General features: G+C 41.9%; 3 protein-coding genes across 3 annotated transcripts; 2 read left to right on the forward strand and 1 right to left on the reverse strand.

The window, feature by feature from the left end:
- Nucleotides 1-13: 13 nt before the first annotated feature.
- Nucleotides 14-4,301, reverse strand: LOC123966601 (the record flags this gene model as incomplete). The annotated part of the gene is made up of 2 exons (XM_046042742.1): nt 3,422-4,301; nt 14-1,026 (listed from the first exon to the last, which is right to left on the reverse strand). A coding segment is annotated over exon 2 (955 nt), but the record flags the coding sequence as incomplete, so codon positions are not given.
- A 3,534-nt stretch (nt 4,302-7,835) lies between these two features.
- LOC123966602 lies at nt 7,836-10,235 on the forward strand. The gene is made up of 3 exons (XM_046042743.1): nt 7,836-7,953; nt 9,336-9,755; nt 9,907-10,235. Exons 1-3 carry the CDS (start codon nt 7,836-7,838, stop codon nt 10,233-10,235), a joined length of 867 nt encoding a protein of 288 aa, XP_045898699.1.
- Nucleotides 10,236-10,998: 763 nt separating this feature from the next.
- On the forward strand, nt 10,999-13,968 carry LOC123966603 (E3 ubiquitin-protein ligase TRIM39-like). Its single transcript, XM_046042744.1, has 2 exons — nt 10,999-11,689; nt 12,226-13,968. The coding sequence occupies exon 2, from the start codon at nt 12,228-12,230 to the stop codon at nt 13,869-13,871; it is 1,644 nt and encodes a 547-aa protein (XP_045898700.1). The 5' UTR covers nt 10,999-11,689; nt 12,226-12,227; the 3' UTR covers nt 13,872-13,968.
- Nucleotides 13,969-14,282: the final 314 nt, after the last annotated feature.

Consider the following 14,282-nt stretch of genomic DNA (forward strand, 5'->3'; position numbering starts at 1 on the left):
AATTCTGCCACACCAGGAGACTTGGTAATAACTTCCTGTCTTCTCCAGCTGTATGTTCTGGCCATCATATCATTTGTGCTCCTGACAGAGTCCTTTGTCTGATGGGCAGCAATTAGGTCAAGTCTCAGATTCTCAAGGGTGTCATCTGTTTCACCATGTGGGTGTGAGGGCAAGTAATTCACCTCTGCCCTCTTTGGTTTCTTGACATTTTTAGCAGCTTTTCGCTCATCACTTGACTTGTTTCTCAGTGAGTTTATCAGGAGTTCAGTGCTTCCAAGTGCTTTCCGTTTTGTCCGGTAGTTTCCACACTTATACTTTAGGCTTACCTGCCACCCATAAATTCCATTAAAAGATCCGGGCTCCTTTAAGCAGGGATGCTTTGCAACTAGTGCCTCTGCCACTGCACATCTCTGGGCATCATTGGGGTAAGCTGTGTAGAAAAACATGGCCTCTGCCAGGCGCTCCAGGATGTCTGATTTGATACTTGGTGATGTCATAGGGGTGCCATCTCTTAAATAAATCTCGTTTCCTTGTCTTAAGGCCAGTTCAGTGTTGTGTGAGAAGGTTGGAATTGGAAACACAGCAGGCCATGGGCTCTGCCTTTCAGAGGGGGATGGACTCAGAATGACGGTATCCACTGAGTTCCCACTGAGACTCGTACACTCACAGAGAGAGCTGACATCAGAGGCATCTGGGGTGCTTTCCTGGGGAACAACGGTCAGCGTCAACTCCAGCGGTGTATACACAACTTTAAGTGTGCACTTATCTTTCAGCTCATTGGTAGATGTTAGGGTGAAGAAGTCATCAAATTCCTCATCTTTGTATTGAAGACTTATATCTGTGGGGATGGAAAAATGTTCTTTGACAGCTGCAACCAACTCATTCACAGTTGAGGGCATGCCACTGCTGAGAGTGAGTTTCTTGATTTCATGATCGATGAGGACCCGGAATCTCACAGTTTGCTCCATTTCTAAGAAGAGTTATGTTGGAGACAGATGTGGCGCTTCAATATCACCATTTGCTTTCCTGCAACAATATAGGCAGACAGAGGATATACATCAGTAAGGCATCGTTGCTCAACGAGAGTTATGTGGTCTGTCTTCTCCAGATAATATCCGCGATAATGTTCATCAAACCAGGATATCTGTGTTCTCACAATAAAATACACTCTTTCCTCGATAAGTGCAATTTGAAGAATCACTGCAAAATCAGGAAGACCTGCAGTAGAACCAAAGGCCACAATCATGCCTTTTGAGTACCTCGATCCCTGATAGGTGACTGTGTCAGCCAGCTGAACATGAGATATATGCCTGATTGACTCCTGAACATTTACATGTAGGACATCCACTGTTACTCTTACAACACTAAGAGCAGGCAAAACTGTTGTGGAATGCAGGTTGTGGCTTATCATAAGCTGGTGCTTTGTAGCCAGGGACAGGAGAATGTTCTTGAAGTTGCCAGTATGCCTTACAATCCGTTTAAACTGGCTGTGCTTTGCTTCGAACCGCATCGTCCAGAAAGCTATAACTGGTCCAAAAGCTTTTATCAAAGCAGGATAGTGCTCTAAAAAGTGGTGCTTCGGGATTAATTCTTCATTAGGGAACACTTCCTGGAATCTGTGTCGGTGTTCAGAAGTTTTTGAGTCAAGATATGCAATGCTTTCCTCATTATGGACTGGACCCACAACAAGCTCAACAATGTCTTTTAAAGACATCAACAGAAGCCGGGCTGGATCACTCAAAGGTATTTTGTGTCCAATAATGAATGGCAACAGTCGTATGAGGGACCAATTTTCATGCGCGTTTCCTCCAATCTTGTTTCTTGAGGAGAAGGTAGCAGGCACTGGCTGAGGAGAGTTAGTTTTGTCAGACCACTTATATGGAAACTGTGAAATAGCACTGTTAAGTTCACTAAATGTGAAATATTTCTTAGAAATAAAAACACTGAAGCACAGACCCAGTTCTAAGGGAACAATCCCTTCAAAAACGTCATGTAATATGTCAGGTGGATAGCCAGTGACACAGTGGAAATAGCTCAGATTTTCAGTCAATGGACAAGCCTTTTTAACACCGAAACAATGTGTCAAGGCAGGGTTTTCTTTGACAGTCAATACATGAGTTGCATGTGCTTCTTGGGTGCGAGCCGGAAAGGCACCAGACCTCACCTCCTTTATCTGATATTCTGATCGCTGTCCAAGACAAAATCTGCAAATGAATGGACCAGAAAAGTTTTCCACTAATCCACAAATTGAATGTGCCCCAAGATTGTCTGCTGCAACGCAAAACACACTTCCTTTCACATTTTGTCCTACTGAGGAAATGTAGATGCCGTCACGCTCCAAGATAGCAATGTCTTTTAACAAAGGGGCAAGCACTTCCTCATAACCAAATCTTTTGATGTCCACTGCTTTACATAAAAGGGCCAAGTACACAGAGCTCAGAGTTGACCGAGATGAGTGTGGAATGTTGCCAAACACCCAGTATACAGCTGTAATCTTGTGCTTCTTTCTTGAAGTTCCCAGTGGATTGCAAATTTCGAAGTCATCAATGTACAGTACAAGTGTAATTCTTAGTTCTTCAGAATAAAAAGAATTATCTTTATAGATTGTACCGTCTTGATATGATTCATATTTAGTAGATGGCTTGTCCTTTTCTTTACTCAGAACTTTTTCCTCGAAGATCTTCTTTACCCAAAATATGAATCAAAGACTTAAGAATTGGAATATACTGGAAACTTCTCTTCTCATTTGGTTCAAGGACATACTCAACAGGCTCAACAACTTCAAATTTTTCTGTATAATACTTCCGTCTCTTGAACGATGAGGATAGAGGACCAGCACTACTAAGTGCTGAGCTTAGGGGATTGGAATTGCACAATTCTTCCACCAAAGATGTAACAACAGTGTCATCAATGGTTTGGTTATTTTTCTTAAAATGTGAAACAATGATACTTTTAACTGAAGATATGCATGCAGAATTTGCTATGAAGTGAAGATCATCAACCAATTCATCAATGCACCGAACTGAAACATTATGAACACTCTCTAATTTCAACAAGAGGGATGCTATATACTCTACAACTACACTGCTTCCATCTTCCTCTTCATAGTGTGCATTAGTGCTACTGCCTTCATGATTAGCATCATTGTGGACCTCATCCTCTTCAGAGGCTTCAAAATCAAGTGCTTCCTCGGGTAACCCACAAATAATCCCTGGTTTGAAATCTTGTGATGTATATGGAGTATGTTTCTGTGTTTGTGTGTTGCAAACGTCCCATACACATTTGTTTGGTGATCACATTCTATGAAGACACACTTAACAGTCTCGTTATTCTTGAGATGGTGACCTATATGCTCAAAAAAATCCTTTTCGTTGTTAAATCCAGGGTTTTGACACAAAGGGCAGGTAAATGAAAGACTTACTTGTGGTGAGATGAAGGATTTAGCTTCTGGGTGGTATCTTGAGAGGTGAGAGCGGAAGGAACTCCAGGATTTAAAAGAACATGGGCAATCTATATGAATACAAGGCAAGGCATGGCTGTGTCCAAAAGTCCCATGATGCAGTCTATAATGCTTTAAAATGTCACTCTTTCCTGGTACCACAGTGTTGCACAATTTACAGGGCCATCCCATCTGTCAATAAAAATAAATAAAGTTAGTTACATCTAGCCTTTTGAATACAAGCCTGATAAAATCCATAAAAAAATGCACTTAAAATACAAATGAAGATTATCCTGCTGGACAAGACAAGAATGGGTAACTTTAGTTCATCACAGAATTTATTTTAGAAAATAATCTGAAACATCACGTCAACCTCATGTCTAACCATCACAATTGACTAATTGTTAGGTTAGATAGCCTAAAATACTTGTAACCTCTCTTGCCAAAATATTAGTGGAACAACTGGAATGACTGCAAAGTGTGTTGGTGTGAGATGTGTGAATGTGCCACAGTCAAAAACAAAGTTTTCCTGTTAAGACAAACACGTGTAAAGCACGCTGGATGAGGAGAAATGGGCCTGCACCTTGAGCACCACCGTTGAGGTGTGTTAACCGCGGGCGGTGTGGGTGTATTTCAGGCTATGTGCTAATCCACCTTAGCTAACAGTGCCCACACTCATAGTTGCAAATGTTTGCTCCCTCATCAATGTGGTTTTGGTCAGATTGTGTACTCGCCAAAGTAACTGCTGCACATTAACATTCATCTCCAACCGACGATAATCAGTAATCACTTAACTTAGCTAACGTTAGCTGTGGCTACGTGTGTCTGTCGTAGCTTCGACAGCGTTGGCAGTGGACTCAATGTTTTTGAAGAAGTTACAAACACCTCTGAAACATTAAACTATCACACAAAGTCAACATTACTTATACAACGCGCACACACACGTAACGTTAGATTAATACAGTAATTTAGTGGCTCAAGTTAACAAACTGTTTGAGGTCACGTTAACGTTAGAGCACATTCGAAATTGGCGCTCTTCGACAGAGCGATTGTGCAGCACAAAGACGTTAATTAGGGTAAAATCTCACTTTTAACATGAAGGATTTGCCCGGGCTTGTTCTTCTGTTGCTGCAGGTAGTGGGCGGGTCGTGTCTTTTTACGTCTGATACGTCCAGAAGGATACGTCTGATATAAACTCTTAAAATGAGTTTTGTAAAATCAATTTATGGTGAAGTCCAATTAAATTAATTTTATTATAGAAAATATTAAGTTACGAAAATATTCACACTTTTTTACTTTTTGAAAACTCAAAAAACAAAGAAAGAAAAATAAGTTAATTTATTGGAATAAATATAGTTTTTAAAATTAAGTTATAAGGACAATAGCACTGAACGAATTTTTACAGTGAGTCGGGCCACTCCAAAGGGTCCCAAGATAAATCAGAGGTGATTAATGGGAGAGGACAGAAGAACGAGAGCTACTGGATCATTTCAACAGTTATTTAAAACATTTGAGTTTCTACGTCTGAAACACAACAACAGACACGAACCAAATGGTTTGGAAACCACTGGTTTAATTTCCATGTCAATTTTAAACTGTAATGTAGTTCAGTAAGTCTGAACTACAAAGAAGAGCAAAGAAGCCACAAAATATTCCCAATTTAAGACCAGGTGTGTTAGAAACTGACGAGTCTTGACCGTGCATACGCATGTGACGACATGGGAGTGCAGATTGTGTTGACAGTGTACGCTATAGCATACCTCCTCCATAAATCTGATGCACAACTATAAATTGGCCTTCAGGGTGTGAACCAATCAGGACAGCCGCTGTTCCCACAGCCAGCAATAGTGACCGGAAGTAAAGAGACAAACAGGAAGTGGACAAAACCAGACCAGAGGTGATCCCCACTCTACAGGCCTGCAGATGTTTCTGACTGTTTCTCCTGGACTTCTGCGTGCTCCAAAGTAAAAACACAAGTGTACCCAGTAGTTCATACCCCAGGTCTAAAATAAGGACGTATGTAGTTTGCCTTACTTCCTTTTTTGTTAGCGCCTGTGTTGATGAGTACTGCCAAATCTGCAGATTTATAAAGTACCACTTACCACGTCTTTGTGGTAATTAGTACTTTCTGGTAAGATTGATGACATCTGATGGGATGTGGATAAGAATCTGTGACCCAACAGAGAGGAACGCCGGCCTAGAGATGTTTTCCTTGTTTACATTTCTAGCGTGTCATTCTTTCTGCAGTGCTGTCAGACATCTTGTCTTTCTCTTTTCTGTATCACAGTGCACACGTGTACAAACAGTAAAAGTGTAACTGTGAATCCTGAAATCTTTGTTCTGGTGAAACTGATACGTGCCAAACTGAAAAAGTAAAAGCCTGCTGCATTTACATTCGAAGGAAAGGGTTGGGCTCTTTCAAGTTATTCAAGGAGGTCAATCAAAAAAAATAGTTTTTTATGTTTTATAGATTAAAAATTTGATTATAATTTAGTTTTTGTAAGTATGTGGACATCATGCAGCAGTAGAGTCAGATTGCATGCTGGATTTCTGTAACCTTCTAGTATATTGATTCTACTTTTCTACATCCAAAGATGTGATGAATTGTATTATATTATAATAAACATAACAAATAAATGTACATTAATAACAATGCAAAAGTGCCTATTACAGGATTAAATAGCAACTTTAGACTGCTTTGGGGCCTTTACAAGAAATGAGAATTAGAATTTTACTCACATACTGTAAAGAAATCAGTTTTAACTGCGACTGTTTAATCTGTTACATGTTGGATGTTATGTTAAAACTGACAACAATATGCTGCTGGGTTTCCGCATACATGTAACTGCAGTCATCAATACACCGTTAGTGTTTTTCCTCTCTTTGTTGCTAAATATGTGTTCATATACAATTTGAAACTAAAAAGTAAAAGTAGTTCAGTAAAAAGTACATTTGCCTCTGAGATGTAGTAGAAGTATAAAGTACCACAAAATGGAAATACTCAAGTAATGTAATGTTGATTAAGTGATTGATTGTAAACACGTTTTGATCCATGAAGGTTTGTGGCTGAAATGTGTGTGAAGGTTCTCAGTCATCCAAAAAAGGTTCAAATCAAGGGCAGCTGGACATGGTTGAAGATACCAGGAGAGGTTTTTGCCCCTTCTTCATAAATAATTGGTATAGGGAAACTCTACTATTTGACCTCTGTGGGGTCGTCTGCCAAGATGTTCAATACCGCTGGTTCGTTAGTGCTCCTGGCTGTTCTAATGACAGTCGTTATGGTTTGTCTGACCGACCATTGTTGTTATCCTCATCTGAAGTGATCGTTTGGTAAGTTTCCTGAGAGGTAGTGAAAGGACAGCATTGTAAGTCGGGGGATAAGTGATGCCGTAGACCCCCTCCTCTGTTAAAAGTTCAGTGTGTAAGATTTAATGGCATCCAGTTTGTGACGTTTGTGAATTGAAACCATCTATCCAGTCTACCACTGCCCCTAACCTTTCAAAGAGCGCAGGACAGCTACGGTGGCTGACACAGCACAAAAAGTGGTGGTGTTGGTGCATAGATAAGATGCTTGCCTTTGGTGTGGGAGACCTGGGTTTGAATCCCACTGTGAGACATCCACCAATGTGTCCCTGAGCAAGACACTTAACCCCTCGTTGCTCCAGAGGCGTGCGACCTCTGACATGTATAGCAGTTGTAAGTCGCTTTGGATAAAAGTGTCTTCTTCTGGACACCAGATAATCAGAGGCCCAGGCCCATCGTCATGAAGACTAAACACTTCAACCAGAAGGAACGGTAAATCCAGCAGATTCTTAGCCAACCAATTAAAATTGAATAAAGACAAAATAACTATTTCCTCCTTAAAGGACTCAGCAAGGAATCTGACTCCTAATCGAAAACATCAATGTATTTCTAAGGTTGCCAAGGTTAGAGGATGAACAGATCAGGGCTCTGGATTTACCTGTTTCAATGGCTGAACTCCGTTAAGCCCTCTTATAAAGGCAGAATAAAAGGGTTATAATTACAGGTTTTCCTACTGAATTCTACAATTTTGAATTTGCTTAATGTGAGAGTTAAAGGATATTATATATATTATAAATAGGACTTAAACCAGCTTAGAGTGGTTCCCTTAATGGCAATTAAATGTTCCAGTCTCTGTAATAGGATATGATGGTCAATTGCATCAAATGCAGCGCTAAGTCCTTTGTCTGATGCAATTTGGAGGTCATTAGTTATTTTCACCAGTAATGTCTCTGTGCTATGATGCACTCTAAATCCTGACTGAAAATCCTCACATAAATCCTCATTCTAAGGTGATAAAAATCTCTTCACATTTACATTCCCTGTTGTTGGAGCCTAATTTTCAGATGGTAGTCGAATGTCATACAGTGCTTAAATGCAGCACAAGGAATTCACCCCCCTCCAGGGACAGGAGTGCAGGAAGCAGCAGTCAGTGAGGAACGCCGGCTCCAGCATCAGCAGCAGCTCTCATGGCAGCTTCAGTTTTCAGAGTTGTGGGGATTATCTTGTTTCTGGTTGCAGCCTGTGGAGGTGAGCTCTGAGTGTGTGTGTGTGTGTGTCGGTTTGTTTATCTTTTACTACCGTGTGTGTATGTGTGTGTGTAGTAGGGCTGACCCTAACAGCAAAACAACGTTCATTCCATTTTGGTGATATTGGAGTGCGTCTGATTTTACATAGAACTACAGATTTTCTCCCAGAAAGTTAATATACAGCCTGTTGCAACATACAATTAACCATATAATGCTGTAAATAAAAATGTGAAAAGAAAAAGGCTTTTAATAAATGGTTGAATAAATCCAAAATTACCCTTAAAGAAGTGGGGTCATGTGTAGGCGTAGTGTGTAGGCGTGTGTGGCCTAGTGGCAGAGAGATGGAGCTCCAGCCCCACCGGTGCTGTGCATGTTCGAATCATGTATCACCACTGATGAACCATCGTTATTAAACAGTACTTGAAATAGACCTGCAAGGTCTTTTCAGGTTTTATAAATCTTTTATTGAGTCCTACTTTACTTTTTCATGTATTTGCTGGTACGCTTGTCTTAGTTTAAAACGGAAAAACACATTAGCAATGGTAAATAAAGTTAGCAGCAAAATCACTGGGATTCAGCAGATAAAACTAACTGAACTGAACAATAGACGTGCTTAAAAAGGCAGAATCCATCATGTCTGATAGTTCTCACCCCTTGCATGCAGAATTTAAGATGCTGCCTTCTGGTTCCCGCTTCAGTCAACCACCAGCCAAAACATATCAGTATAAATTCTCCTTCGTACCCTCGGCCATCTCTCTGCTTAACTCTGTAAAGAATAGGTAACGTCTGCACAGAAGGCTCACTTGAACTTAAACTATTAATGTTGTGGTATTTATTTACCCATTGGTCTGACCCTGTATTTTTAATCAATGTTGTCGTCTTTGTTGCTATGTTCTGTGTGTCAACTTCTTTGCTACTGCAGTAAAACTAATTGCCCCTCGGGGACAAATAAAGGTCTTGAACTAGCTCCGACCAGTTGCCATGTGCAGGCGTTGTGATGCGATGTAACGTTCAGTAATCTTTTTATACAGCCTGATATCACAAACTTCACTCAAAAGCATCACATTCTGTAAAGTGTCTGACACTCCATCCCAGAGCCTGAGGACTAAAAACCCATATAGTGGGCAAAGTGATGAAATGGCAGGCATGGCTGTGTAGGGCCATTTGGCAAACACACCAACTTAGATTGTGATGAGCCGATGATGTAAGTTCAGAATGCATTGTGGGTGTAAAGTTAGCCGTCGATCGCGTGAGACTAACGGAGAAACAGAGTATTAAAATATTGATGTCCTCATCACAGGTCGCTACAAAAACATAGAAGAACTCAGAGAGTCCGACTCATCCAGTTCCCTTAACAACCATTGTAGAACATGTCCAGACTTCTTCTTCAGCAGTTAAACTTGGGATTCTTGGTTTTCTCTGTTTGTGTTCAGACCCACAGGAGGTGACAGTGAAACCTGGACAGGACGTCTCTCTTCTCTGTAAGGCTCCCACAGGTGGTCCCATCTCACTGATAGCGTGGAGCAGACCGGACCTGAAGGCTGATGGCTACGTCTTCTTCCTCAGAGACGGTCTCCACATGAACTACCAGCATCCTTCTTACGTGGGTCGAGTGGAGCTGAGAGATCCAGACATGAAGGACGGAGACGCTTCTGTTGTTCTGAAGAACGTCACCGTCAACGACTCTGGAACATACGAGTGTCGGGTTGGGAAGAAAAACAAACCTGAACTCATCGGCATCATCAGGCTGACGGTTTCAGGCTCAGGTGAGTTTGTAGAGAATCAGATGCAGAACGTGTTTGAGGTTGTTAGAAGTTATTGTTGCGATTTAAGTCATGTGACCGAAGTGCAGTAGATCATGTCTGACAGGATTTTGAAGAGGAAATAGATTCTACACCTGTTTCTGCTCTCTCACAGCTGGAAACATCTCAGCTGGAGGAAACAAGGAGCAAGGAAACAAGTACAAAGGAAACACGGACCAAGGAAAAAAGTACAAAGGAAACAAGTACAAAGGAAACAAGGACCAAGGAAACAAGGACCAAGGAAACATGGACCAAGGAAACATGGACCAAGGAAACAAGGACAAAGGAACCAAGGACCAAAGAAACAAGGATCAAGGAAACAAGGACCAAGGAAACAAGGATCAAGGAAACAAGGACCACGGAAACCTTGATGAAAGAAACAAGCATGTTGGACTGACTGCAAGTTTGTTAGTAGTTGTTGCTGTTGTTCTGTTTTGTCTTTGAAGAACAACATGAATGCAAATGGATGCAATGCTACCACGCTGACCAGTTGACCACAGTTGTTGTGGGCTGCGTTGCCGCAACACATTCTCTCTTCCAAACGTCACATATGGACGCTTTGTCAAGACCCGTAGGCACAGGTTTTTAACACCCTGGGGAGGCACCCTTTAGTGTAGTAGTAACGTCCGGTTACACTTTCAAATAAAAAGAAATTCTAAATGTTGTGAAATTTACATTTATTCATTTAGCTGACACTTTTATCCAAAGCGACTCACAAATTGATATCAGAGGTCGCACGCCTCTGGAGCAACTAGGGGTAAAGTGTCTTGCTAAGGGACACAATGGTGTCTCACAATGGATTTGAACGTGGCTCATCTCACTCCAAAGGCGTGTGTCTTATCCACTGCGCCATCATCCCATTGTGGCAGGGGTGTGTGACCTCTGACATATAGTATAGCAGTTATAAATAGCTTTGGATAAATGAGTCATTAATATTATCTTAACTTCAATAAAAACATTTAATGTTGACTTTTTGTTTCACATGGGAAACGACCACCAGTCTCCTGGGTGAAAGTCCAGTTTCTGACCCATTATCCACACCAGCCACCTCCTTACTCAGACTTTTCTGTTAAATGTCCTGTACCTACCCCTAGTGTTCAAAAGTGACACTACAGGGCTTCAAACAGTGCGTTACAAACTGACAGCTGATCATGCGTACATACGTGACAAATTGAGTGTGAGAATGTTTTGTCATAGATTTGATGCAGAACTATTAATTGGCCTTCAGGGCGATGTATGTACAGAAGTTTTCCTTACTTCTTGCTGTTGGCACCTGGGTTGGTGAGTAATGCTGAATCAGCAGATTTACAAAGACCTGTAGGACGCAGTTTGAATTGAGGTGGTGACACTAACATCTAGCAAGTATTGTTATCTATAAATTACTTGTTTGTTTATCAGTAGAGTAGATGCTGGATCGTCAGCCAGGACTAGCACAGAACCAGTCTTTAGACCGGAGATGTACAAGCAGCTCTAATGGAACAGTTGCTGCTTCACCACCACTTATCAGACTTCATGAAGACTGATTAGTGGGCAGAGATCTGTTCAAACCAGCACTGGACTGTTCTAGAAGAGCATTCAGGCTTCTTACAGAGACAGACTGTTTAAAGACGGGAGGACTGTAGTGAGAGCAGAGCGGTGTTCTGTGCAGCAGTGGCAAATTGTTAATAGGAGGGCCCCACACCAGAAATATGCCAGTTTCAGGAAGTAAAACCAGCAACAGAGCTGCAGTGAGAGGCGGAGCAAAGAGGAGTGCTTCAACGTCAGGAAATGAAACTTAACTTTGCTTTGTCAGAGCAGCAGCCGTCGAGACGAGTCTCTGTTTGTCTCTGAAAGGAAATTCAGAATCTGAGTTCATCAGGTCTTTCTCAACAACCCAGCGGAGTCTCTGCCAAACACGGGTGAGTACAGCTGATCACATTTACAGATTCAACAACCAGCATGAACACAAACCTGCAGCTCTGCTCAGGCAGGAAGTTCCACTCTTTTCATTTCATACTTAAAATCTAACTCTGGCTGTTTGTCCACAGATCCACTATACAGCAGCCCACTGACTGCTTTAAACTGCCTCTGTGTCCGAGCTGAGTTTCACTCCTGTTTCCTGATATTATTACTGTTTATTGATCGCTTCTTGCAGTCATTGTGCATTTGAATTCCTCTGGCTGTTTCACAATAAAAGCTTTCCACATAAATTGGTCTACACGACATGAAATGTACATTTTCTGTGATATTCTTTTATCGTAGACAGCTTGAGCTTAACAACACGGCTTGAATGGTTGCAGCTGCTCACAGCTCAGTTTGGTGAAATATCCCCACAAAGCCCAAAAAAAATTTAAAATGGCTTTAATATTTTATGCTGCACTTCTTTCTTCTTAAACTAAGAATTAAAACTGTATATTGGATTAAATGGTTCCTTTATGTCTCTCTACATGTGTAGATATGGCTGCTGTGAACTATCTGCGATCTGAAGATCAGTTCCTGTGCTCCATCTGTCTGGATGTGTTCACTGATCCTGTCAGCACATCATGTGGACACAACTTCTGTAAAACCTGCATCAATGTGCACTGGGATACTAAAGACCAGTACCTGTGTCCAATGTGTAAAATGGTTTTCAACACAAGACCTGAGCTGCACGTCAACACTTTGTTCTCTGAGATGGCTGCTCAGTTCAAGTCAGCTCAGCAGGAAGCCAGCAGCAGCAGCAGCAGGAGCTCAGAGACACAAGCTGCCAAACCAGGAGAGGTTCCCTGTGACGTCTGCACTGGAACCAGACTGAAGGCCCTGAAGTCCTGCCTGGTGTGTCTGGTCTCCTACTGTGAGACTCACCTGGAGCCTCATCTGACAGCTTCAGGCCTGAAAAGACATCAGCTGATCGACCCTGCGGAGAACCTGGAAGACAGGATGTGTACGAAGCACGATAAACCTCTGGAGCTGTTCTGTAAGACCGACCAGACGTGTGTCTGCATGCTCTGCACTGTTTTAGACCACAAGATGCACGATGTTGTTCCAATGAAGGAAGGATATGAAGGAAAGAAGGCCGATCTGGGGAAGACAGAGGCTGAAATTCAGCAGATGATCCAGCAGAGAGGACAGAAGATTCTGGAGATCAAACAGTCGGTTGGCCTCAGTGAGAAAGAGGCAGGCAGAGAGAAAGCAGAAGGTGTTCAGATCTTCACTTCTCTGAAGGAGTCTGTTGAGAGAGGCCTGAAGGAGCTCATCGACACCATCGAAGAGAAGCAGAGAACAGCAGAGAAACAGGCTGAAGGCTTCATCACAGAGCTGGAACAGGAAATCTCTGAGCTGATGAAGAGAAGGACTGAGGTGGAGCAGCTCTCACGCTCTGAAGACCACCTCCATCTTCTCCAGAGTGTCCAGTCCCTGAACATCCACCATCCACCCACCAAGGACTGGACAGAGGTCAGCGTCTGTCCACCATCATATGAGGGGACTGTGGTGAGAGCTGCGGCTCAGCTGGAGGAGAAACTCAGTAAAGAGATCAAGAAGCTGCTTGAGCTGACGAGGGTCCAGCGGTTTGCAGTGGACGTGACTCTTGATCCTAATACAGCACATCCGAAACTCATCCTGTCTGTTGATGGGAAACAAGTGTATCATGGTGACGTGTGGAAGGTTCTCCCAGACAATCCAGAGAGATTTTCTGTTAAAACTTGTGTTTTAACTAAGCAGAGTTTCTCTTCAGGCAGATTTTACTTTGAGGTTCAGGTAAAAGACAAGACTGGCTGGAAGTTAGGAGTGGCCAGAGAGTCGATCAAAAGAAAGAAAGACATCAAACTAAGCCATCACAGGGGTTACTGGAGTTTATGGTTGAAAAATGGAAACGAGTACAGAGCTCTTGCTGGACCTTCAGTCCTTCTGTCTCTGAAGTCTCGGCCTCAGAAGGTGGGGGTTTATGTGGATTATGAGGAGGGTCTGGTCTCTTTTTATGATGCAGATGCTGCAGCTCTGATCTACTCCTTTACTGGCTGCCACTTCACTAAGAAACTCTTCCCATTCTTCAACCCAGGTCTGAATGATTGTGGTAAAAACTCTGCCCCTCTGATCGTCTCTCCTGTCAGAGTAAACTGAATCACTTATTTCACGTATTGTTTTATTGGTATTAAAGGAAATAGATGTAAATATTGAGTGGACACACCACAGAGCTTACATCTTATTTTCTACAGAATCTGTTTACTGTGGTTATTTATTAAACTTCACTGTAAGATGTATCCCATTGCATAGGCAACACAATAATCTGATGCATCTGTGACCGACTCGTTCGCGGGCGGCTAGTTAAAAAAAAATAAAAAATTTAAACTTAATTTAGGTAAGGTTCTGCAACAAAACACGACGAGGCTCAGACAAGTAGACAAGTTTATAAAACCAATGCCTTTATTAAAAAAAATAAAACAATGAACCAAAAAAGTCCCTTTATAAAAAGACCTAAAAATAGTAAGAGTTTATAATAAAACCTGTAAAAGTCACTGGGCAAGCCTTAAT

The sequence above is a fragment of the Micropterus dolomieu genome, unplaced genomic scaffold (genome assembly GCF_021292245.1).
Source record: "Micropterus dolomieu isolate WLL.071019.BEF.003 ecotype Adirondacks unplaced genomic scaffold, ASM2129224v1 contig_13785, whole genome shotgun sequence".
Classification (NCBI taxonomy): Eukaryota; Metazoa; Chordata; class Actinopteri; order Centrarchiformes; family Centrarchidae; genus Micropterus; species Micropterus dolomieu.

Excerpts from the sequence above, each read along its gene's own strand:
- LOC123966603 (XM_046042744.1), top strand. The coding sequence starts at position 12,228 with ATGGCTGCTGTGAACTATCTGCGATCTGAAGATCAGTTCCTGTGCTCC.
- LOC123966602 (XM_046042743.1), top strand. The coding sequence starts at position 7,836 with ATGCAGCACAAGGAATTCACCCCCCTCCAGGGACAGGAGTGCAGGAAG. Across the intron at positions 7,954-9,335 it reads CAGCTTCAGTTTTCAGAGTT|TTCCCTTAACAACCATTGTA; the intron begins GTGGGGATTATC and ends CGACTCATCCAG. Across the intron at positions 9,756-9,906 it reads GCTGACGGTTTCAGGCTCAG|CTGGAAACATCTCAGCTGGA; the intron begins GTGAGTTTGTAG and ends GCTCTCTCACAG.